Source organism: Halichoerus grypus, chromosome 6 (genome assembly GCF_964656455.1).
Source record: "Halichoerus grypus chromosome 6, mHalGry1.hap1.1, whole genome shotgun sequence".
In the NCBI taxonomy this organism is placed as follows: Eukaryota; Metazoa; Chordata; class Mammalia; order Carnivora; family Phocidae; genus Halichoerus; species Halichoerus grypus.
In genome coordinates this window covers 170,756,812-170,778,117 of record NC_135717.1, presented here as the reverse complement: position 1 = coordinate 170,778,117, position 21,306 = coordinate 170,756,812, and the positions used below count along the sequence as shown (strand labels likewise).

The 21,306-nt window shown below is 52.7% G+C and overlaps 2 protein-coding genes across 10 annotated transcripts in view; one reads left to right on the top strand and one right to left on the bottom strand.

The window, feature by feature from the left end:
- The window catches only part of MRTFA (myocardin related transcription factor A), a 199,808-nt gene extending 198,135 nt beyond the window's left edge, over nt 1–1,673 (top strand). For all 7 annotated transcript variants that reach the window (XM_078076664.1, XM_078076665.1, XM_078076668.1 and 4 more), the window contains one exon: nt 216–1,673. In XM_078076664.1, coding sequence (XP_077932790.1) covers nt 216–733 — 518 coding nt within the window. In that variant the 3' untranslated portion in view covers nt 734–1,673. The remainder of the gene's footprint in view (nt 1–215) is intronic.
- Nucleotides 1,674–1,790: 117 nt separating this feature from the next.
- Nucleotides 1,791–21,306, bottom strand: part of SGSM3 (small G protein signaling modulator 3) — a 47,772-nt gene continuing 28,256 nt past the window's right edge. The window contains exons 2-22 of one of the 3 annotated variants that reach the window (XM_036078573.2): nt 11,809–11,928; nt 11,247–11,332; nt 10,715–10,781; nt 8,111–8,319; nt 7,919–8,026; nt 7,147–7,290; nt 6,749–6,944; nt 6,252–6,397; nt 5,766–5,990; nt 5,321–5,375; nt 4,989–5,116; nt 4,719–4,874; nt 4,508–4,562; nt 4,256–4,305; nt 3,968–4,120; nt 3,732–3,802; nt 3,565–3,613; nt 3,406–3,491; nt 2,656–2,778; nt 2,522–2,582; nt 1,791–2,306 (exon numbers count right to left, since the gene is read on the bottom strand). In XM_036078573.2, coding sequence (XP_035934466.1) covers nt 2,229–2,306; nt 2,522–2,582; nt 2,656–2,778; nt 3,406–3,491; nt 3,565–3,613; nt 3,732–3,802; nt 3,968–4,120; nt 4,256–4,305; nt 4,508–4,562; nt 4,719–4,874; nt 4,989–5,116; nt 5,321–5,375; nt 5,766–5,990; nt 6,252–6,397; nt 6,749–6,944; nt 7,147–7,290; nt 7,919–8,026; nt 8,111–8,319; nt 10,715–10,781; nt 11,247–11,332; nt 11,809–11,815 — 2,253 coding nt within the window. In that variant the 5' untranslated portion in view covers nt 11,816–11,928 and the 3' untranslated portion in view covers nt 1,791–2,228. The remainder of the gene's footprint in view (nt 2,307–2,521; nt 2,583–2,655; nt 2,779–3,405; nt 3,492–3,564; nt 3,614–3,731; nt 3,803–3,967; nt 4,121–4,255; nt 4,306–4,507; nt 4,563–4,718; nt 4,875–4,988; nt 5,117–5,320; nt 5,376–5,765; nt 5,991–6,251; nt 6,398–6,748; nt 6,945–7,146; nt 7,291–7,918; nt 8,027–8,110; nt 8,320–10,714; nt 10,782–11,246; nt 11,333–11,808; nt 11,929–21,306) is intronic. The other 2 variants (XM_078076669.1, XM_078076670.1) reach the window with 2 other exon arrangements.

Below are 21,306 nucleotides of genomic sequence, written 5' to 3'. Positions count from 1 at the left end.
TTATTGTTGTTTGTGTTTTTGGTGCAACCAAGAAATCATTACCGAATCCAGTGACGATTTCCCCATTTTTCCCTAAGAGTTCTGTGGTTTCAGCTCCCAAATTTAGGTCTTTGACCTATTTGGAGTTAACTTTTTGTATGTGGTGTAAAGTAGGGCCAGCCTCAGGTCCTTTTCAGGCCTGGTTCCTGACATCCATTCACTTTGTTGTTTGCCAGAAATCTCAGCAGATTTCAAGGAGCCACCACCTTCCCTACCAGAGAAAGAGAAGCCCCCCTCGATGGCAACTTGCGGGTCACCCCTGGCCACGCCGTCCCCGCCCTCTGCTGAGCTCCCCCAGGTGCCGCCGCCTCCCTCGGGCTCTCCCGTCCTCCCTGGGCGCCTAGAGGACTTCCTGGAGAGCAGCACAGGACTGCCCCTGCTGACGGGCGGGCATGAGGGGCCAGAACCCCTCTCCCTCATCGACGACCTCCACAGCCAGATGCTGAGCAGCTCTGCCATCCTGGACCACCCCCCCTCACCCATGGACACCTCGGAATTGCACTTTGCCCCTGAGCCCAGCGGTGTAGGCCTGGACCTGGCTGATGGCCACCTGGACAGCATGGACTGGCTGGAGCTGTCATCGGGCGGCCCCGTGCTCAGCCTGGCCCCGCTCAGCACCACTGCGCCCAGCCTCTTCTCCACGGACTTCCTCGACGGTCACGACTTGCAACTCCACTGGGATTCCTGCTTGTAGCTCTCAGGCTGCAGGGACGGGACAGGAGGGGCTGGAAGCCGGGGAGCCTTGGTAACTCCTGGGAGCTCCGTGCGCTCAGCCCGATCCCACCTCCATGTGGTCATGAGTCCTGACAATCACAGGCCCTGCTTTCCCCTCCCTGGGAGGCTGGAGCAGGCCCTGCTGCCACCTGGCTCAGGCTCACCAAGGAGAGAAGCCGCCCAGGAGCAGCTGTGGTCTCAGCCTAGAGTTCAGGAGGCCTGGACAGGCCAGAGCCATTCTATTGACCTCCTTTTGTGAGGTCGGAGGTGCAGTCTGGCTGCAGTTTGCTCAGGCAGGCGAGGCCCAGGGCGGATCTCCTTCCTTCTCTCCCCCTCGCCGCGCCCCCCACCCCCCGCCCCCGTGATGCCAACCCCAGGGTCCCAGGCTTCCTGGGAGAGGAGCCCCTTGCCATTTTAGTGTCTTGGTGTTGTGTAACCTTTAGTGGCTGGTGGCAAACGGTTTCTGTACAGGTGTACATATCGCTATCTCTATCGCCACACATACGTATACATCTATTTTGGGGGCTGGGAGGTGGATTTGCGCTCCCTCCCATTCTGTGCACAATATAGAAGGGCCTGGAGACCACCGCTCCTGGGGTTGGATGCAGCTCACCTCGGCCCCGTCACGCGTGTTTGACATGTAGACGCCCTGCCACAGCCTGTGCCCTGCCCCATACTAGTGCCACGAGGGCAGAGGTGCTTCCCGGCCACCCCCCCCCCCCACATTCCGTCCCGCTGCCTCACTGCAGCCGCGGTGGCCCTGGGACAGGAGGGGTGTCAGCCCCTCTTGGCCTGGGGCCCAGCCTCCCTTCTGACCTGTCACTGTTGTTAACGGGATTAGGGATGGAGTCACCAGACCAGTGCTGGGACAGAGGTCGGGAAGCTGTGTGGACTTTTTAAAATAAAAACAAAAACACTGATTTTGGTCCATTTTTGTTCAGTCCCTGAGGAGGCGGGTGGTAGGGCTGGGTCCTAGCTTTCTAGACCATGCCAGAAAGGACAGAACCTTGTGGCCCTGGCTGGACAGAAGACGGGAGTTTCCCAAGGACACAATTTATTGAGAAGCCAAAGAGCCTGTGGCCCCCCCCTCCCCGAGCACAAACGGACAGAACAGAGATGGCGCCCCACCTCCTCACGAGGTTTTGGCTGGTACAAACTGTGAAACTGGGGCCCGGGCAGGGCACTCCCCTCGGCACTGGGACAAGCCGGCTCAGCCCCACCTTCTGCTCCTGCCGCCCACTGTCCTCTAGTGACATCCTGGGTGTTCCAGGTGGTGTCCCCGTTCACCGTGCCGCCTGGCCAGAGCTCCAGTGTCGCTTTCCCTTGACGCCCCCCGCAGCTTGGAATGGGCCCGGGCCACCTCAGACCCCATCCCCAAGCCTGGCCAGGACTGTGCTGTTCTCTGAGGAAGGGGCTGCTCGGTAGCCAGCAGGTTGGGGGAGGCCTGGCCTGACGGGGCCGCTGGAGGAAGAGCATCACCCGTCTATGTCCCAGCTGAAGAGGTGGTGCTTCACTAGCATGTCCTGAACACCCTCCTTCAGGGGCTTCTTCTCCTGCACATGGGGACAGCCTCTGTCACGGGCGGCACAGCGGGGGGTGCAGGATCACACGGCAAGGAAGCCCGAGGTGGCAGGGGCCAGAGCGGCTCGTGGACCGTGTGACGCTGGCACTCGGGGTCCCCACAGGCCCTGCCCGAGCCGCCCACCCCAGGCCGTCCCCACGGCGGGAAGGCGGGCCGCAGGGCCGAGAGCCAAGCCCAACCACGCACCTCTCTCTTCACAGGAAGTTCCCAGTCCTGGGAGAGGCTGAAGGCGAAGCAGCAGAGGACGCTGGAGGTGAGGAAGGGAGCGGTCAGCTCTGCCCGCGCCGACCCCACCCCGGGCCCCCGGGCAGGCGACTCACCGGAGCTCGCACTTGATCTGGACCCAGCCAGGGCTGCGCAGGAAGGACCAGGGCTGGTACCACTTCTCCACAGTAGGCAGGCTGGAGCAGAGCACCTCGAGCCACAGGTGCAGGACCTGCTCGCTGGGGACAGGCGGGGAGGAGTGGGCGCCTCTCCCCCCCTTGGGGGGCAGCCAGCGTCTGCACAGCGGCCTAGCTCCGCTCCTCCCCACTGGGAGGCACTCGGGCCCACTGTCCCCACGGCCCCAGTTCTTTCCTCTCTGTGTCTGAGACTCGGCCACCACCTGCTGCCCCCAGGGGCCTTAGCCCTGCTGGTCAGTCCAGGAGGGAAGCCCACGGCCGTGTTAGGAGCTGGTCTCCTGGAGGCTGTCCCCTCCGCTCGGTGGCAAATGCAGAAAGCAGACTCACGCTGGCCCGGGTCTGGGGCTCACAGATGCCCAAGCTCCCTTCGAGCCGGCGCCCCCTCGCTAGTTGGTTGTGGTGGCCTCACTCCTGGTGACCCCCCGCACCGGGCACCTTGCTAAAATCTCTGCCTCACAAAACCTGCGAGTGCCTTCCCCAGCCCACAGAACGATGGCCGGTCTTGTACTGGAGGAGGGCTTTTGGGAGTCCCCCTGCTGCCCCGTCTGTCCAGGCCCCGGGCCCAGAAGGCCCAGCTCACGGGCACCCCGCTGCCCCACAGGGCCACCGCCCAGGCTACCAACCCTCTGACTGGACTGTCGCTGGCCCACGGTGGGCAGAGATACTCACTTGAGCCCCACGCAGATGAGGGACCGGAGCTTGACGTCCATTTGTGCGTGTGCGGCGTCGTGGGTCACGTTCACAGACTGCACAGCCTGGGAGGGCCCAGTTGTCAGGGGGCCCCAGCTGCCGACCCAGGACGCCTGCCCCACCCACCACCCCGCTTACCCGGTAGAGCAGCTCCTCTGGGGTCAGGACTTTGCCATCCTCGTCCAACCTGAGGGACGGATCAGAGCTGCCAGTGCTGCCCCAGGAAGCGCGGCTCAGGCTGTGCCCTCCCCCTCCCCCCACGGGGACAGCCAGGAGGACGCGGGCGCGGCGCTGGGGCCTGTTACCTGTACGTCTTACACAGCACCAGGCGCGAATACACCGAGTCAAAGTCCCGCTCCACCTCCCGGCCCGCTGCCTGGGGGTCAAGGTGAGTGTAAGGGACAACGGAAGGGACCGGGTCAAAGCCACAGGGGCCAGCTGAGCGCATACTGCCACCCCGTGAGCTCCTGTGTCAGCTCTACAGGGCCCAGGAGCTCCAGGAAAAGGATGGTGGGGGATGCGGGTCCAGCCACGGACTTACCTCCTCGATAAACAACCATGGGTGGCAGGCGCCCCCAAGCAGGGAGGGCTTCTTCAGCCCATGTTCGAACAGGGCCTTGAGAGCTGGGCAGAGGGTCCCTCGAACGAGGTCCGTGACCCCCTCTGTCACAGTGTCGTCCCCCGCGATGGAGTACTGATGGTGGGGGACAGAGTCTGAGAGGCGCCAGCCACGCCCTCCCCGTCCCCACAGCCCCTGCCACAAGCCAGCAGGGGCCGAGGTCAGGCGGCAGCAGCTCCCAGGGGCAGCCGTGCCTTGTGCCCCCCTTACCTCTTTACTCCGTTCATCCAGGACTTCCACAAACTTGGCTGGAAACCAGCCTGTGGGAGAAGCGGGGCCCTGTGAGGAGCGGGCGGCCGGCGTCCGCACACCCCCCGCCCGGGAAGGGCGTAAGGGCCGTGTGAGGGCAGGCTCGCTGGCTGAGAAAGCCCAGCTCCCGCTGGGGCCAGAGGGCACGGGGAGGGCGGCCAGGGCTCCCAGGTTCCCTGCCCAGCCCGCCCCTCCTCCGGGCGGAGGCCTCACCTCTCAGGCCATTCAGCTCCCCGACCCAGCAGTGCTCGTCCTTCTGAGATATGATCTGCACGGTCGGCCGGCGGAGAAGAGGAAGCAGAGCTTTGGTTGCCCAGGCCCTGCGCCTGCAGCCGTGCGGCTGCGCCCTCGGCTGGGCGGGTGGCACTAAAACGGGGACGGGCTGGGACAGCCCAGGGGTGCCTGCTCCCTGCGCCCCACGCACCGTGATGATGTCATTCTTGCGGAAGCCCAGCTCATCGTCGTCGTGTCGCTCGAAGTCCAGCAGGGCCTTGGCCCGGCGCCGGTGGCTGCGTGAGCACGCCACGTAGTTCTCGTGGTCCCGCTGGTGGCTCTCCATGCTGTAGTCCGGGCTCAGCTCCTGCCCGACGGGCAGAAAGGCCTGCTCAAGGGGGGAGGTGCCTCCTCGCCAGGGCTTTGGGGCCTCACAAGGAGGCTGGGGAGCCAGGGCCCCCAAGTTGAGCCCACAACTCACCACACTACAGTTTTTGGGGTCTGTGCACTGGAAATGGCGTGCGACGCGCAGGATGGCTTCCCGGAGGTCAGCTACCAGTTCTGTCTGCTTGATGTTCTTGGCCTTGAGCGCCTCCAGGTCGTCCTCCCCTGGGAGCCCCAGAGAACTATGGCAGCCATGGCCCCCCCAGTCCCCAGGAAGCTGAGGGTCCACGCCCGGGTCTGAGGGCGGACTCCCCCTGGTCTACATCCCCACCCCGCCAGCTGGGGCAGGGAGCGCTGTGAGCCGGGACCCCCTGGCAGGGAAGGAGCCACTGAACCCAGCCCGGCACCGGCTGCCACAGCAGTTCTCACCAAAGAGCAGGGAGGTGATGCCAGACTTCCTCCGCTGGGTCCTGCGACGCACGACCTGCAGGCAGGGAGCGGGTCAGTGGCAGCCAGGTGGGGTGGCGGGCGGAAGTAAGGTGAGAGAGCTGAGAGAGCTCCTCCTGGGGCCAGCGTCTCGTGCCAACTCATCTGAAATGGCCTCTGCGGCCGGCTCGGAGCATCGGAAATGCGGTCGGTTCAAAGCCGGGTGTGTCCTACACCCACGCGGGGCAGGTCACAGCGGAGGCGCACAGAGGGCCGGGACAGCGGGTCCTCGCACAGCTGTGGTCTGACTGGGCTGGGGGCCAGGCCGGGGGTGGGGGCAGCAGAGCAAGGAAGGGCTGGAGGGTTCCCCGCAGCCTCTCTCACTCTGGGCTTCCTCGGGGACCCCCCCCCCGTGGGTGAGGTGGGGACTCCTCCCTCACGGGCCCACCTGCGAGAGGTTGGTGGTGGCACTGGTCCCCAGGAGCTGGCCCTGGTCGGCAATGAGGTAGGCCAGGTGCTTGCGGCGCTGCGTCTCCACAGCCACATCGGTGAGGGAGCCGGCCAGCCGCATGGCCTCCCCCAGCAGCAGCTCGGCGTCGGCCATCTGCGAAGGTATGTCCGACAGCGTGTTGAAGATGGAGGCCGAGTTCTCGGACTGGATCAGCTCCTCCTCCTGGGCCATGCGAGGCAAGTAGGGCAGGGGGCATCACCGCCAAATGCCAGGCCTGCGAGCGGCCCCTGATCACCGTCCTCGGGCACGTGTGACCTCCCCGGATGATCACGCTGAGCACAAGGAGTCCCGGGCCCCAGGGGACCCCACCCCACCGTGGGCCTCTGAGGAGGGGCCGGTGGCCAGGCCGCACGGTGCTGAAGGCGGAACCCCACGGCAGGCCCCCCAGGGGAGGGGCCCCAGGTGGGACAGGCCCCAGCAGACCTTGAGCCGCAGCATGCCCAGCGTGGTCTGGAACAGCACCAGGGAGCCCTCGTAGAAAAACAGGTCCCAGAGGCGCAGCAGCAGCTTGATATGCACCACGCTGGCGAAGGCCGTGAGGAACCAGTGCAGCGTGATGAGGGACAGCTCTGCAGATAGAGACCGGAACCTTTGTGGCTGGAACCAGGGACAGCCAGCATGGCGCAGCCTGAAAGGGGGGGCCTGGGGAGAAGGGGGAGTGTCGCTCCCAAAGAGCAAGTGGCCTCGCCTGCTCCAGGAGGAGGGAGGAGACAGGCCGTCAGGGCACACGGAGAACAGGAGCACCACCAGGACTGCGTGTGCTGCTGATTCAGGGCTTGGCCCCTGTCAGGTGAGCTCCTTCCTCCCAACACAGCTGCCCTGTCCCCTGCTGGGTCCGGAGGCCTCAGACCTGCAGTGTCTGAGCCAGAGTCACAGGACCCCCTGACCCCAAGGAAGAGGGTGGGTGCTGGCCCCCTCACCAATGTCATGCTCCTGGAGCAGCTTGTCCAAGCGGGGCAGGTACTGGACGATGAGGTGGCGCAGGACCCGCTGGTCTGTCTGGACGCCCAGCAGAGTGGTGCTGAAGTAGGAGGCAGGGAGCAGGTCCTCGATGATGGCGCACATCATCCAGAAAGCATCCTCCTCCTCTAGGAACAGCAGGAGGCAGGCAGCCACCTGGCCAGGGCAGGGGGACAGGGGGCCTGTACCCAGGTCTCCATGTGAATTAGAAGAGGTGTCCCCCCTCTGGGGGTCACCTCATAGACCCCAAGCGCTCCTCAGGGGTGGAACCAACATATCTGGCAGGCCCAGCCCTCCGGGGGGGGTTCCCGCCCCAGCCCCGCCACCCATGCTACTGCCCCTCCTGGGCTGTGCTCACCATGCCCGTGCCCTGGCAGTAGCCGATCTCGGGGTAGAGCCAGGCCAGGGCGCGGAGAACCCTGCGCAGGCGGGGCACCCCGATGCTGCTCACGTTGGCGAAGCAGGCGTTGCTGGGCATGGTGCGGAGCAGGTCCTTCTCAATCTGCCGGCAGCCCACCCCCAACGAGCCCCGTGAGACGCAGCCGCACGCCGGGAGGCCCACACCACCCTCCACGCTGGTGACACCTGAGGCACCCCTGGGAGGGAAGCTGGGGGGCCCCTGTGTGGGACAAACCCCAGGCAGGCTTCTCCCCCAGGAATGAGGATTCCTAATGCTCTGGGTCAAAGTTTACCCTCCTTCCTTCAGGATTAGAGCTCAGCTAGTATGTAGCTGATTCCACCAGATTCACCAGGGGAACTTAGAAAAATAAAATTACACATCCCTGAGCCTCAAGCCAGAGCTACAGAATTTAGAATCTCTGGAATGAGGCCTGGAAATCTGTATTTAAAATCTCCAGGTAACGTGCCCCCCCAGGTTTGGTGATCTTTTTGACAATTGTCCCTGCTGCCTACAGAGGACCCAGGAAGCGCAGTCCTGTTCCAGACACGTGTCTGGGAGTGTAAGGGCTACCACACGGCCGCCTGCTCTCCCGGGCCACCCCTGCCAAGGAGAGACCAACAGGGGCGGCTTCCTGTAACCCCAGGCAGCTCACTGCCCTCCTGCAGGCCCACACACGGTTTCTGACCAGAAGGTGCTTCCTGAAGGGCCCCCGGTGCTGGCCCAGCCTCACCTGTTTGGCAGCAATGGTCTCATCATTGGAGCTGTTCTTCACCACCTCTCGGTAGGACAGCTCAGAATTCCTCTTCTTCTGCAGGGCCCCGGAGAGCCGCATCCACAGCTGCAGGACGGAGCTGCCATGAGCTTTTGGTGGGACACCTGAACCCGCCCCCTCTGCGCTGTGGCCCCTCCCTCGCAGCTTCACCTGTGGCCTCATGCTGTGTGGGATGCCGGCCAGCACCAGGGAGCGAAGCTTCTCCGAGCGGGGCAGAGAGACGGCAATCTTGTCCCAGGTGAGATCCCCCACGTCGTGGTTATGGGTGAACTCCAGGTGGGCCTGCCACCGCAGCCGCTGTGGAGGGTCCTCCAACAGAGTCACACCTGGCAGCCTGCTGCAGCTGGGGCTGGCACCGTCTGCCAGGAGAGCCGGGAGACGCAGTGGTGAGCAGGGCCAGGCCGTGGCCTTTAGGGCCGGTGCCCAGATCTCACCACTGAAATCCAGAGCCACATCTGCAACAGCTTCCCTGGCTCCAGCCGCACATCCCGCAGACATACCAACGAGCAAACGCAACCTCTTGAGTTTCTGCCCCAAACCTGCCCCTGCCCAGTCCCTCCCAGGTCCACAGACCCACCTCCACTCTCCAGATACTCAGAAGGCCCTCTGGCTCCCCCTCCACTTGTCCCCCACATTCAGCCCCCAGGCAAGCCCTGCTGGCAGATCTCACCGCTCTTACCACCTCCCACTGCGGCCCTTGACCAAGCCATCAGCTTCCATCAGGGTCACCGCACAGCCTTCTCACTCGCTCGTTTGCACCCCTGCCCCTCAAAGGCATTCACCCAGCAGTAGGAGGGCCCCATCTCAGACACGGGTCAGACCACGTCACTCGGCTCACTCTGACAAGAGGCCTTACAAGGCTCCGTGACCACGTCCTCTCAGCCTGGCTCCTCCGTCCTCATCACCTCCTGCTCTCCTCTTGCTCCCCTGGCTCCAGCTATTCCTCACCAAATCCCCTCCCACCTCAGGGTCTGCCTGGATTACTCCCTCACCCCAGCTGTGCTCACTGCCTCGCTTCCTCCTAGTCTCCATCCAAATGTCTCCCCTTTGAGAGGCCTTCCCCTTCTGTCACCTCGCACACAATCCACCTCCCCTCTTCTCCACAGCTCCAAATTTTTTCATAGCTCTTCTTGCTCCCGGCATAAGTTTGTTTGGTCACTGTCTGGTAATTCCAGAAGGCCAAGACCACTTTCAGGTTTGCTCGAGGCACTAGGGATGCGGCAGTGGAGAGCGGACAACCCGCAGACAGCCCCTGAAATGCTGGCGTCAACACCGACAGAGCTCTTGCGACCACCAGGCAACATCAGGGCACATTAGTCTCACACAGATCCTCCTCCTTATTCACGCGAAAGCCATGTCCTCAGCCTCACCTTTGCAAAACTTCACCTTTAGTGAATTTACATGCAGTAAAATGCACAAATTTTAAGTGTACACTTTGGTGAGTATCAGTAAATAAATGTCTAAATGTCATCCCCATCAAGACAGAGAATATTTCGGGGCACCTGGGTGGCTCAGTTGGTTAAGCAGTCGACTGCCTTTGGCTCAGGTCATGATCCTGGAGTCCCGGGATCGAGTCCCGCATCAGGCTCCCTGCTCAGCGGGGAGTCTGCTTCTCCCTCTGACCCTCCCCCCTCTCGTGCTCTCTCTCTCTCATAATCTCTCTCTCTCAAATAAACAAATAAAATCTTAAAAAAAAAAAAAAAGGACAGAGAATATTTCCATTATGCTACAGAGTTCCCTGTGTTCCTCACAGGCCCAGCTTTTTAACTTCCAAGTATCTGCCTGCAAACCAGGGAGCAAGGAAAACTTACATCAGAATTGGAATATGAGTGACCTGAAGAGGACCGGTTTCAGCCCATTAAAATCTTCTAGTCATAGTTACATCCTGGTGACAGGCTGTCCTGGGTTCTGGCAGACAGCTTTCCCAACAGCCCACTTGGAAACCAGCAGGTGTATTTAGAGTAGAAAACAATGGAAATGGCCTAGAGGCCCACTTACAGAAGAGTGGTTATAAAATATTATGATCAATCCCTTATAAAGGCATATTATGCAGCCACTGAAAAATATGCTTTTAAAGAGGTCTTAACTGACAGAAGAAATGCTCATGGTAAATAATGTTAAGAGACATAAGAGCAATATAAAAATATGTAGATAACATGTTAGTTACGAAAAGCACACACACACACACACACACAGACACACACACAGACACACACACACACAGACACACACACACACAGACACACACACACACACACACACACAGACACACACACACACACACACAGACACACACACACACAGACACACACACACACACAGACACACACACACACACACACACACACACACACACACACACACACACACACACACACACACACACACCCCACCCCCCCCACCCCCCCCCCGCCCCAGGAAAGAAACAAACTGAAATGTCAGCAATTATCTTTAGGTTGTGGGATTATGGATTAATTTGTTTTAATCTTTATACTTTTCTGTATTTTTCGACTTCACTACAATAAAATTATTGCTATTACTATCGTATGAAGATCAATAAAATTAACCTAAATTTTAAAAAAATCAGAGGTTTCCATATACTGAGAATTGCCTCTGAGGGTGATACTTTTAGGTCAGTGCAGGAGCAGGTGAAGCCCCCCGAGCCCAGGTCACGGCGGCACCATGGAGAGTTGCTGGCGCTGGAGTCCTCCCCACGGACAGCAGCAGGATTACACACCAGGGGCCCCATCTTACCTTCCTTGTCCACGCGGAAACCAAACTCATCGTAGCAGAACTCTGGTTGTTCCGCTGACTCTTCCTTCTAGAACCAGGATTAGGAAAAGTCAGTTGTGTGGCCACCAGTCTGGGACCACAGATTCTGGAAGATGCCACCCACATTGCTGCCTGCTGAAATTCCACTGGCCTTCAAGACTCAGATCAAAGGCCACCCCTTCCTTGAAGCTTCTGTGGTCATCCCTCAGCCAAAGGGGCCACCACCTTCTTGAACTGGCCCAGCATTTTCCTTGTTCTCCTCAGAGGTCGAAGATAATGAGATCAAGGAAAGAAACAGATTTTATGCATTTCTGTGTCTTCATAATACTGAGCACACAGTGCCGAATACTTTTCCTCCAACCTCATGACTAATTCCCAGAGGATATGGAGCTAAGGTGCCATCTCTGATGGTGGCTTCTGAGCCCAAGTGAACACAGTGGGGTGGCTACCCACCCCCAGGAAGTCTAAAGCAGTGGGTTCCCTTTGGCGCCAAAGCCTGGGCACAAAGCTGTACCTGCGTGTACTTGGCCAAGATCTCCTGGGGCCACATGCTCGGAGTCAGGGCTGAGAAGGGGCCACTGGCAGAAGGTATGTGGTTTCCTAAAATCAAGGAGGACCAGGAATAGGAAATTAAGAAAATGCAGAGCATTCAGGGGGCAAAATTCAAGGTGGGACATCCCCACTCCCCCCCACAAAGGGCCTCAGCAGAAAAGGGACTGCACCATTGAAAGTGGAATGGATGGGGGAGGGGAAGAGACCTAAAAATGAGCAACTTTCTGGAGGAAGGAAAAGAAAAAAAGCAGCATGTTACAAAACAAAACCAAATTTCATCTCTTTGCTTCTTCCCCCATCCAAGTGTGAGGATTTGCAGGCGGGAGGGAGGGATTCACAGAACCTGGAGATCTGAGCCATGAAAAGTTGTGGTAACCCTGGATTCCCGGTAGGAGGACCTCCTCCTTTCTCGCACTCTTTCCTCAAAGGCCTGTCCTGCTTCCACTCCATTGGATGGGAGGGTGAGACCCTCCCCTCTTTCAGACAGCCTCTCACCCAATTCCAGCCCAGGGCCTGCCTCCCACCTGACATTGTGTGGAGAGGCGGGGCAAGTCTTCTGCAAATCCACACTTAGAAGGCTTCCTAGCCTATTATTTTACAGCTGGAAGGCTCCTCAGGCTTCATCTGGTCCAGAAACATCTGCCCTGGTAGGAGAGCGGAGGGGAAAGTCATTATAATGCAGCCCCTCTCCTGGGAGTAGTGTGATTCTGCTGGCCAAGGGACAGTGAGAAGGAAAAGCCACACTTGAAAGAAATGCCTCCTATTCTGAACATTTCGTCTGGGAGAGGATACATGAAACACTCTGAAGAAGCTACAAAACTGATGTAAACAGCTCTGTAGGCCAACGGGAGTGCCCACTCAGTTCCGTTATTAAAGGAAAGAATCGTACATACAGGCTTCCTGATGCCCTAGGCTCAGGCAAATGCTTCTTTAAAAGGAAAAAAAACGGCCAAACCTCCGTGAATAGGTTTCCCTGAGCTAGAATCTTTGAGGAACCATTTAGCAGAATACAACTTAGCCTCTGAGTCAATACCTTGAATTCACCTCAACACTGACCTTTTCCCCTTCACCAAACCATCCGCTCTACCACATTCTCCACTAGCCTTATAGCTGGGAAACCAGGAGGTCGAAATCTAATCCAGATCTCTCCTGTTGCCACTGAAATTCCTGCCTCCCTCCCTTTTTTTTGTCCTCTCAAAAAATGAGGACTCAACAAAAAGACAAAATGGGGAAAAGATCTGCATAGACATTTCTCCAAAGAGATATAAATGGCCAATGAGCAGGTAAAAAGATTATTCATCAGGGAAATGCAAATTGAAACCTCAGTGAGGTACCATTTCACGCCCACTAAGATGGCCATAATCAAAAAGACAGACTGTAAGTGTGGACGAGGACATGGAGAAAGTAGAACCCTTATATTGCTGGTGGTCTGTGAAATATAAAATGGAGAAGCTGCTGTTGAGAACAGTCTGGTAGTTTGTCAAAAAGGTAAACATGGGAGTTCCCATATGACCCAGTAATTCCACTCCTGTAGTTACTGACCCATGAGGAATGAAAGCATGTCCATCCACCCAGAAACCTATACACAATGTTCACAGCAGCATTATTCATTATAGCCAAAAAGGAGAAACAAGCCAACTGATGAGTGGATATACAAAATGTCTGGACCATCCATTATTCAGCCGTAAACAGGCGCGAAGTACTGATACGTGTGGCTCTATCAATGGACCCTGAGAACATTATGCTCAGTGAAAGAGGCCACTCACAAGAGGGTGAAGACTGTATGATTCCATTTAAGTGAAATGTCCAAAAGAGGCAAATCCATGGGTAGAAAGTAGGCTAGTGGCTGCCAAGGGGGGGGGGGGGGGGAGATGGGACTGCAGAGTGACCACTAACACGGTTTCCATTTGGGGGAGATGAAAAATGTTCTAGAATGGGATGGTGGTGATAGTTGCACAACAGTATGAAATACTAAAACCAGTGAACTGCACACTTTAAATAAAAATGGTGAATTTTATAGCATGTGAATTATGGCTATAATTTAAAAAGGAAAAAACCATCATTTGGGGTGTCCTCTAACTCTCTAACTTCTCATTCCTAGTAGATCTAGAAAGAATCTGTTATTACCTGAGCGTCAACAGAAATGCAGTTTCTGGAGCAGTTTCCTCAGCTTTTTCTGAATATTAAGCCTTTCATTTCCAACTATAGAATGAAAGGCTTAGACTCCGTGAAAGAAACAAGAGATAGCAATAAGGCGATGTGGCTGAAATATTTTAGGACAAGCTGCCTTCCAGTTTTTGAAATCATGTTCCTCCAGATCCGGACCTAAAGAAACGTCTTCTCCCGCCATTTTTCAGAGGTTGCTGCTGTTCCGACCCACAACAGCGCCTCACCTCCACGCCCTCTGTCACAGAATTCTGGGAGACCAGAGGGTCAGGTGACTGACAAGGAAGCAAAAAAGGAAGATCAAAGGCAGCTTTGGGAAAACATTACCCTATGGACCCTTAACTTGAGCATATGTTCATAGTGGGCATGTAAAAAAAAATCCCCGTTCTCTTTAAAGACATATTTGCAAATTTGGGGGCAAAAGAGTCATCTTGTAGCTCATAAGGGCAGCTCATCGGGTCACCAGCCTCCACTCCTGCCTCAGACACAGCCCAACCATGCCATGTTTGGCCTAAATGCCCATCAGGGAGGCCTTGCTGCCCAACTGGGAGAGCTGTTCCCTCCTGCTTCCAGACAAGAACCACTGAGAGCCAGATGGCAGGATCCGCTTCCCTAACAGGTCGGCCATCCTAGGCTTGTCCATTCTGAGTCAGGATAATAATGAAAACAGAATGTCTTCCTGGCACCTCGGTGGCTCAGTCGTTAAGTGTCTGACTCTTGATTTTGGCTCAGGTCATGATGTCACGGTCGTGGGATTGAGCCCTGCATGGGGCTCTGTGCTCAGTGGTAAGTCTGCTTGAGGATTCTCTCCCTCTGCCCCTTCCCCTACTTGCACGCATCCATGCGCTCTCTAATAAATAAATCTTAAAAAAACAAAAACAGAATGTCTTCCTTCAGTATAACAGATATGTAGGGCCAGGTTTGAATGAGAATTTCATGCTGGATGGAGCAATACATATGTTTACATTAAAGGGAATGAACTGGAAGTTTTAAAATCACATCATCATTCAATCCTTATAACACATTTTGAAGTAGATACTTCTATTCATTATACAGAAGAAAATAAGCCTAGAAAAGACCCATGTATAGTTTTCCAAATAGACTCCAACAACGTACCCTCCTACAAAACCATGCTACCTCCCCATCCTGCCTGGTGAACTGATGTCACACAGCCACCAGCTAGATCATCACCAGCGTCCTCATCATTGATGCCACAGAGGTAGTGATTTGGTTGCTTCTTCCGGGGGGACAAAGTGTGAAGGAAGCAGGCGTTGCTGACAGTGGAGGAAATGAGCTGTCTCTGGCAGTGGAGAACTGAGGGGGCCAAGAAGACAATTCTCATCTCAGCTTGCCTCCCACTCATTGATTCACTCAACGAACATTTACAGAGTGCCACCACAATCCAGGCATGGTTCTAAGGGCTGAGATGCAACAGTGAAAAATCAGAAGTCCCAGGTGTTACATTAGAGAATCAGACAATAAGCATAAAAATAGCTGAGTCAGGTCACGATAACTACAGTACTATAAGAAAAATAAAGAAGGTAAAAAGTACAGAGAGTACAGAAGAGAGGGGTTATGTATAATAAAGTGGTCAGGAAAAGCCCTCTGAAGGGAAGGTGGCATCTGAGCAAAGACCAAAACAGAAGGAAGTGAGCAGTCAAGTCGTGTGGCTATCTGAGGGAAAAGGGATCCAGGCAGAAGGAATAGCAAGTGCAAAGCCTTTGAGGCAGGAACATACTTGGAAGGCTGGAACAGCAGCAAGGTGGCCAGTGGATTGGGAACCGGGACAGCGAGACCAAACTCGGGTGGGAGACGCAGCAGGAGTCACGGAGGGCCTGGCCGTTGTGCGCAGACTTTGGATCTTATTCTCAGTGAGGTGGGCATCACAGCAGGGTTCTGAGCAGAGGTGAACCTGAATCTGACTTAGGTTTTAAAAGCTCTCGTGCCGTGCAGAGAAGGCTGCAAGCAGGAGGCTTGCCAGGGACGCCGGGGGGAATGACACTGGCTTTGCTACATGGGACCAGCAAGAAATGGTCAGATTCTGGATATATTTTAAAGAGTCTCTGCAATAATATATCTTTGCCACATCTCCCACCGACTGCTCTGAGTCTCCACGTTCCCAGGAGGAGCCAGATATGATATTGCTAAGCTGGGCAGGCAGGTTTTTCCTGCCTCTGGTCGCTATGGAAACCTTCCTGAAAGCAGCCATCTGGAAGCCGGTAAAGGCAGCTAAGGAGTGGCCACGTCACCAGCTGCCCTGCTGCTGTCACAGGGGTACTGGGAGGCAAACTTCTGAAAACCAGGATCAACACAAGCAGCTCTGAGGTGCTACAGAAGGAATTTTTTTAATGAAATTTACATGCTTAAAGGTATCTTTTTACTCTGTCTCCGGTATATTTCTCCCTCGTCTGCCAATCTTACGATTTCTTGTAAGACAAATTTTGTTCACAAAGCAGATTGTCAGATGTCGCTGTAAATCTGTATGTGTTGGGAAGGGGGGTGCTCGCTCTTGATATAGATCAGGGAGATTTTATCCTCCATCCACCCTCGACCTCCTATTCTGATTTTCTTGACAATACTGCAGGTTTGTCACAAGTATTCCAAAAGGGCTGAATCCTAAAGACTGTTTTTCTCTGTGAGAAAATGACAGGACACAGAAAACTATTGATAACAACTAACTGGGAGCAAGAAGTACAAAGCCAGGGAAGTCCCAAGAAAAGCTGCAGTAAGATGATAATGGAGCTACTATAAATACTTTAAAAATTAAAATCTTGGGGCATGTGGTTGGCTCCGTCGGTTAAGTGTCCAATTCTTGATCTCAGCTCAGGTCTTGATCTCAGGGTTGTGAGTTCAAGCCCAACTGGCTGGGCATGGAGCCTACTTAAAAAAAAAAAAATTACAATCTTAAAGACCTAAATATGAAATCTGAAACCATAAAACTCCTAGAAGAAAACATAGGCAGTAATTTCTTTGAAATTGCCCTTAGCAACATTTTTGTAGATAGGTCCTCTGAGGCAAGAGAAACAAAAGCAAAAATAGACTTTTTTTGGGACTATTGGGACTATACAAAATAAAAAGCCTCTGCATGAGGTAAGAAACCATCAAAACGAAAAGACAACCTACTGAATGGGAGCAGACATCTGCAAATGATATATCCAATAGAGGGTTAGTATCCAAAATATATAAAGAACTTACACAACTCAACACCAAAAAAACCCAAATAATTTGATTAAGAAATGGGCAGAGGACCTGAACAGTTTTTCAAAGATGACATACAAATGGCCAACAAACAAAAAGATGCTCCACATCACTCATCATCAGGGAAATGCAAATCAAAACCACAATGAGGTATCACCTTACATCTGTCCGAATGGGCAGAATCAAAAGACAAGAAAAACAAGTGTTGGCGAGGATGTGGAGAAAAAGAAATCCTTGTGCAGTGTTGGTATGAACGCAAACTGGTATAGTCACCACGGAAAACAGTATGGAAGTTCCTCAAGTTAAAAATAGAAATACTATATGATCCACTAATCACACTACTGGGTATTTATCCATAAAAAACAAAAAATCTCATTTGAAAAGATATATGCACCCCGATATTTACTGCATTATTTACAATAGCCAAGATAGGGAAGCAACCCAGCTGTCCATTGATAGATGAATGGATAAAGACAATGTGCTGTTCACCCACAGACACATGCAGGTGCATGTGCGTGTACACACACACACACACACACACACAAACACAAATGGAATACTACTCAGCCATAAAAAGGATGAGATCTTGCCACTTGTGACAGCATGGATGAACCTAGAGGGTATTATGCTAAATGAAACTAGAGAAAGACAAATATAACATGATTTCACTTTTATGTGGACTCCAAAAAATAAAACAAACAAAAAAACAGAAAGCAAAAACAGACCCATAAATACGGAGAACAAATTAATGGTTGCCAGAGGTGAGGAGGGTGAGGGGGTGGGCAAAATGGGGGAAGAGCACTGGGAGATACCGGCTTCCAGCTATGGAATGAATAAGTCATGGGAATAAAAAGTACAGCATGAGAAATATAATTAATGGTATTGCAATAGCTTTGTGTGAGGACAAGCTACACTTGTGGTGACAGACTTGTCAAATCACTATGTTATACACTTGAAACCAATATAACATCGTGTGGAACTATACTTCAATTAAAAAAAGCTTCACAACCACTCTTCCCTCTGATGACCCCTTTCTCCCAAGCTCCAGACTAGTATTTCCAGTTATTTCCTATGGTCAACATTATCTTTCTGAAATGCAAACTTGATCCCTGATCTCCTGCTTATTAACTCATGCCCAGAATAAGGGCCATATTCTCTAACAATACAAGGTCCTATATGACCTGGTTCTACCCCTCTCTCATCATCCCCACCTGTACCTTACTCTACAGTGATGCTGGCCTATCCTATCAGCTGCCCAAATGTCTCCATTCTTTAGTCTCTAGTGGTCTTCTCCTTATCTGTCAGGTAGACTCGTATTCATGCTGACTCAAATGAAACAACACCTTGTCATAGAAAGAAGCCTTCTACAGTAGCCTGCCTCCAATATGGCCCCAAATGTTTCTACCTCCTGGTATTCACACCCTTGTGTAGGCCCTCTCCACACTGAGCCACAGCTAACCTCTGTGACCAATTATGGCAGCAGTGACCGTGTGTAACTTTCAAGGACAGGCCATAAATGGCATTGCAGCTTCCACCTTGGTCTCCTGAATCACTTGCTCTGGGGGAAAGTCAGCTGCCATGCTGTAAGGACACTCAAGGAGCCCCATGGAGAGACACCAACTTTGCAAGCCACTTCAGTGAACCACCTCGGAAGTAGATCCCCTAGTCCCTAGCCTTCAGATGACTGCACGCCCAGCCAACATCCTAACAGCAATGTCATGAGAGACTCTCTTCTCTCATGAGCCAGAATCTCCCTACTGAGATGCTCCTGAATTTCTGACCCATAGAAACTAATAAGAGATAATAAATTATTATTTCTGCATTAAGCCACTAAGTTTTAGGGTGATTTGTTATGCATCAAAGATAGCTAATACACCTTTGTGACTCTTCTCTGCCTTGAGTTGAGGTTCTCTCCCTATGCTCCTATAAAGCCTTGTGAATAAGTCCATCACAGCACTTACCTCATAGCATTTTTATCCCTTTTTCTTTTTTGGCCAACTGACTCCACAAGACTAGACTGCATCTTGTTTCCCTCTGCATCCCTGGCACTCAGAAGTCTCTTAATAAGCATTTATTAGATAAAGTAGACAAATGAATGAACATCAGCAAATGAAAAAAAAAAGTAAATGTCACATTTCACACCACGGTAATAATTATTTATCCCATATTCTCCCTTTTTCTGGGTGTCTGGAAAACAGCAACCTCCCTACCACACTGACCCCACAGTTTTTGAGACTGCTTCCTTTACTCACTCTTTCTGACTACACAATTCTGGGAAGCTGTTTACATTTACATGACTTCATCTCTCTGAGCCTAGTCGATTGGTTCTGGGTGAACACAGACCTGAACTGGACCAATCATTAACACTCAATAGCCACTGCCAAACATGGTGAGACCAGGCATGAGCACTTTTCCCAAAATGGCCTAATGGAGTCCCTTCTTAGAGGTATTGAATTTGAGACCCAGAGACCCACGGAGGTCAGCCCTTTTGATGATGGAAGCATTCATATATATACAAACACATATGAACGTATATTTTATATATATATATATGTATAATTATATGTATTTACATATATATGTATATAAACTATAAACATACATAAAACTTTTTTATTGTTATGTTAATCCCCATACATTACATCATTAGTTTTACATATAGTGTTCCATGATTCATTGTTTGTGCATAACACCCAGTGCTCCATGCAGAACGTGCCCTCCTCAATACCCATCACCAGGCTAACCCATCCTCCCAACCCCCTCCCCTCTAGAACCCTCAGTTTGTTTTTCAGAGTCCATCGTCTCTCATGGTTCTTCTCCCCCTCCGATTTCGCCCCCTTCATTCTTCCCCTCCTGCTACATTCTTCTTCTTTTTTTCTTTCTTAACATATATTGCATTATTTGTTTCAGAGGTACAGATCTGAGATTCAACAGTCTTGCACAATTCACAGCGTTTACCAGAGCACATACCCTCCCCAGTGTCCATCACCCAGTCACCCCATCCCTCCCACCCCCCCGTAAAGCTGTTTTTTAAAATGGAATACTTGGGATGCGTGACTGGCGTAGTTGGTAGAGCATGTGGCTCTTGATCTTGGGGTCGTGAGTTCAAGCCCCATATTGGGCATGCAGCCTATTTAAAAATAAATAAAATAAAATACTCAGTGCTGGTAAAAACTAGTTTTGTGATAGAAAATTAGTTCACTCATGAATTGCTTATTCTCCTGGAAACTTAAGGAAATAATGCAATAGAAGCAAAAAGGTATGTGCATGAAAATGTTTACTTCAGCATGAAGTAAATATGAAAATACATGAGGGGTGCCTGGGTGGCTCAGTCGTTAAGCGTCTGCCTTCTGCTCAGGTCATGATCCTGAGGTCCTGGGATCGAGCCCCGCATCAGGCTCCCTGCTCAGCAGGAAGCCTGCTTCTCCCTCTCCCACTCCCCCTGCTTGTGTTCCCTCTCTCGCTGTCTCTCTCTCTGTCAAAATAAATAAAATCTTAAAAAAAAAAAAGAAAATACATGAAAACTGCAAAAACATGAAAATAATTTAAATGTCAAACATAGGGGAATTAATCGAATTTTGGGATAGTGACACAATAAAATGTGAGTCAATCATTTCATATTCCAACTAAGGACTCCCACGCCTGGCCAAGATGGAGTTACAAGGGCTGGGTTTACTTTCCCAACTTGAACAACTACAACAGAAAAATACATAAAACAATGGTTTTCAAACACTAGAAGACAGGCAGCACAGGACAGTGAACCCTGAGAGAGAGAAAATGAATGAGGTGAACCCTATGATCACCCCAGTTCCCACCTGGAGAGAGTCTGCAGGCTGGCCCAGGAGACAGAGTGGAGAGCTAGAGGCGGCCAGAGTAGAACAGAAATAGAGAAGGGAAGCTTGCACAGAGAACTTCAGAAATTTGCAGAGGGTAACCCCAATCTTTATCTGAATACTGGTCAGAGCATGTGTGTGAGGAATATACCCAAGGTTGGGGAAAGAAAAACCTGAAAGGAACATGAGGAATACCTGAAGCTCCCCCCAACTGTGTCATCGTAATACATTCCCCCTTTTATATATCATGGAATGCAATTTGCTAAAATTGGGTTAAGAATTTCTGCATCTGGGGCGCCTGGGTGGCTCAGTCATTAAGCATCTGCCTTCAGCTCAGGTCATGATCCCGGGGTCCTGGGATCGAGCCCCGCATCGGGCTCCCTGCTCATTGGGAAGTCTGCTTCTCCCTCTCCCACTCCCCCTGCTTGTGTTCCCTCTCTCGCTGTGTCTCTGTCAAATAAATATAATCTTAAAAAAAAAATTTCTCCGTCTATGTATGAAGGACATATGTCCAAGTTTTATTTCCTAGTAATGCCTTTTTTTGGTTTTGGTATCAGGACAATGTTTGCTTTACAGAATGGTATTACTTCTTTCTTAAATGTTAAATAAAAATCACCAATGAAGCCTTCTGTGCCTGGAGTTTTCTTTGTGGAAAGGTTTCCAAGTATAATTTATTTAACAGAGTTAAGGCGATTCTGATGGTCTTTTTCTTCTTGAGTGAGCTTTGGTGTTTTGTGCACTTTCAAGGAATTTGTCCATTACCTAAGTTGTTGAATTTATTGCTGAATTTAATGCAAAGTATGCAAAGAACAAAAAAAATCATAG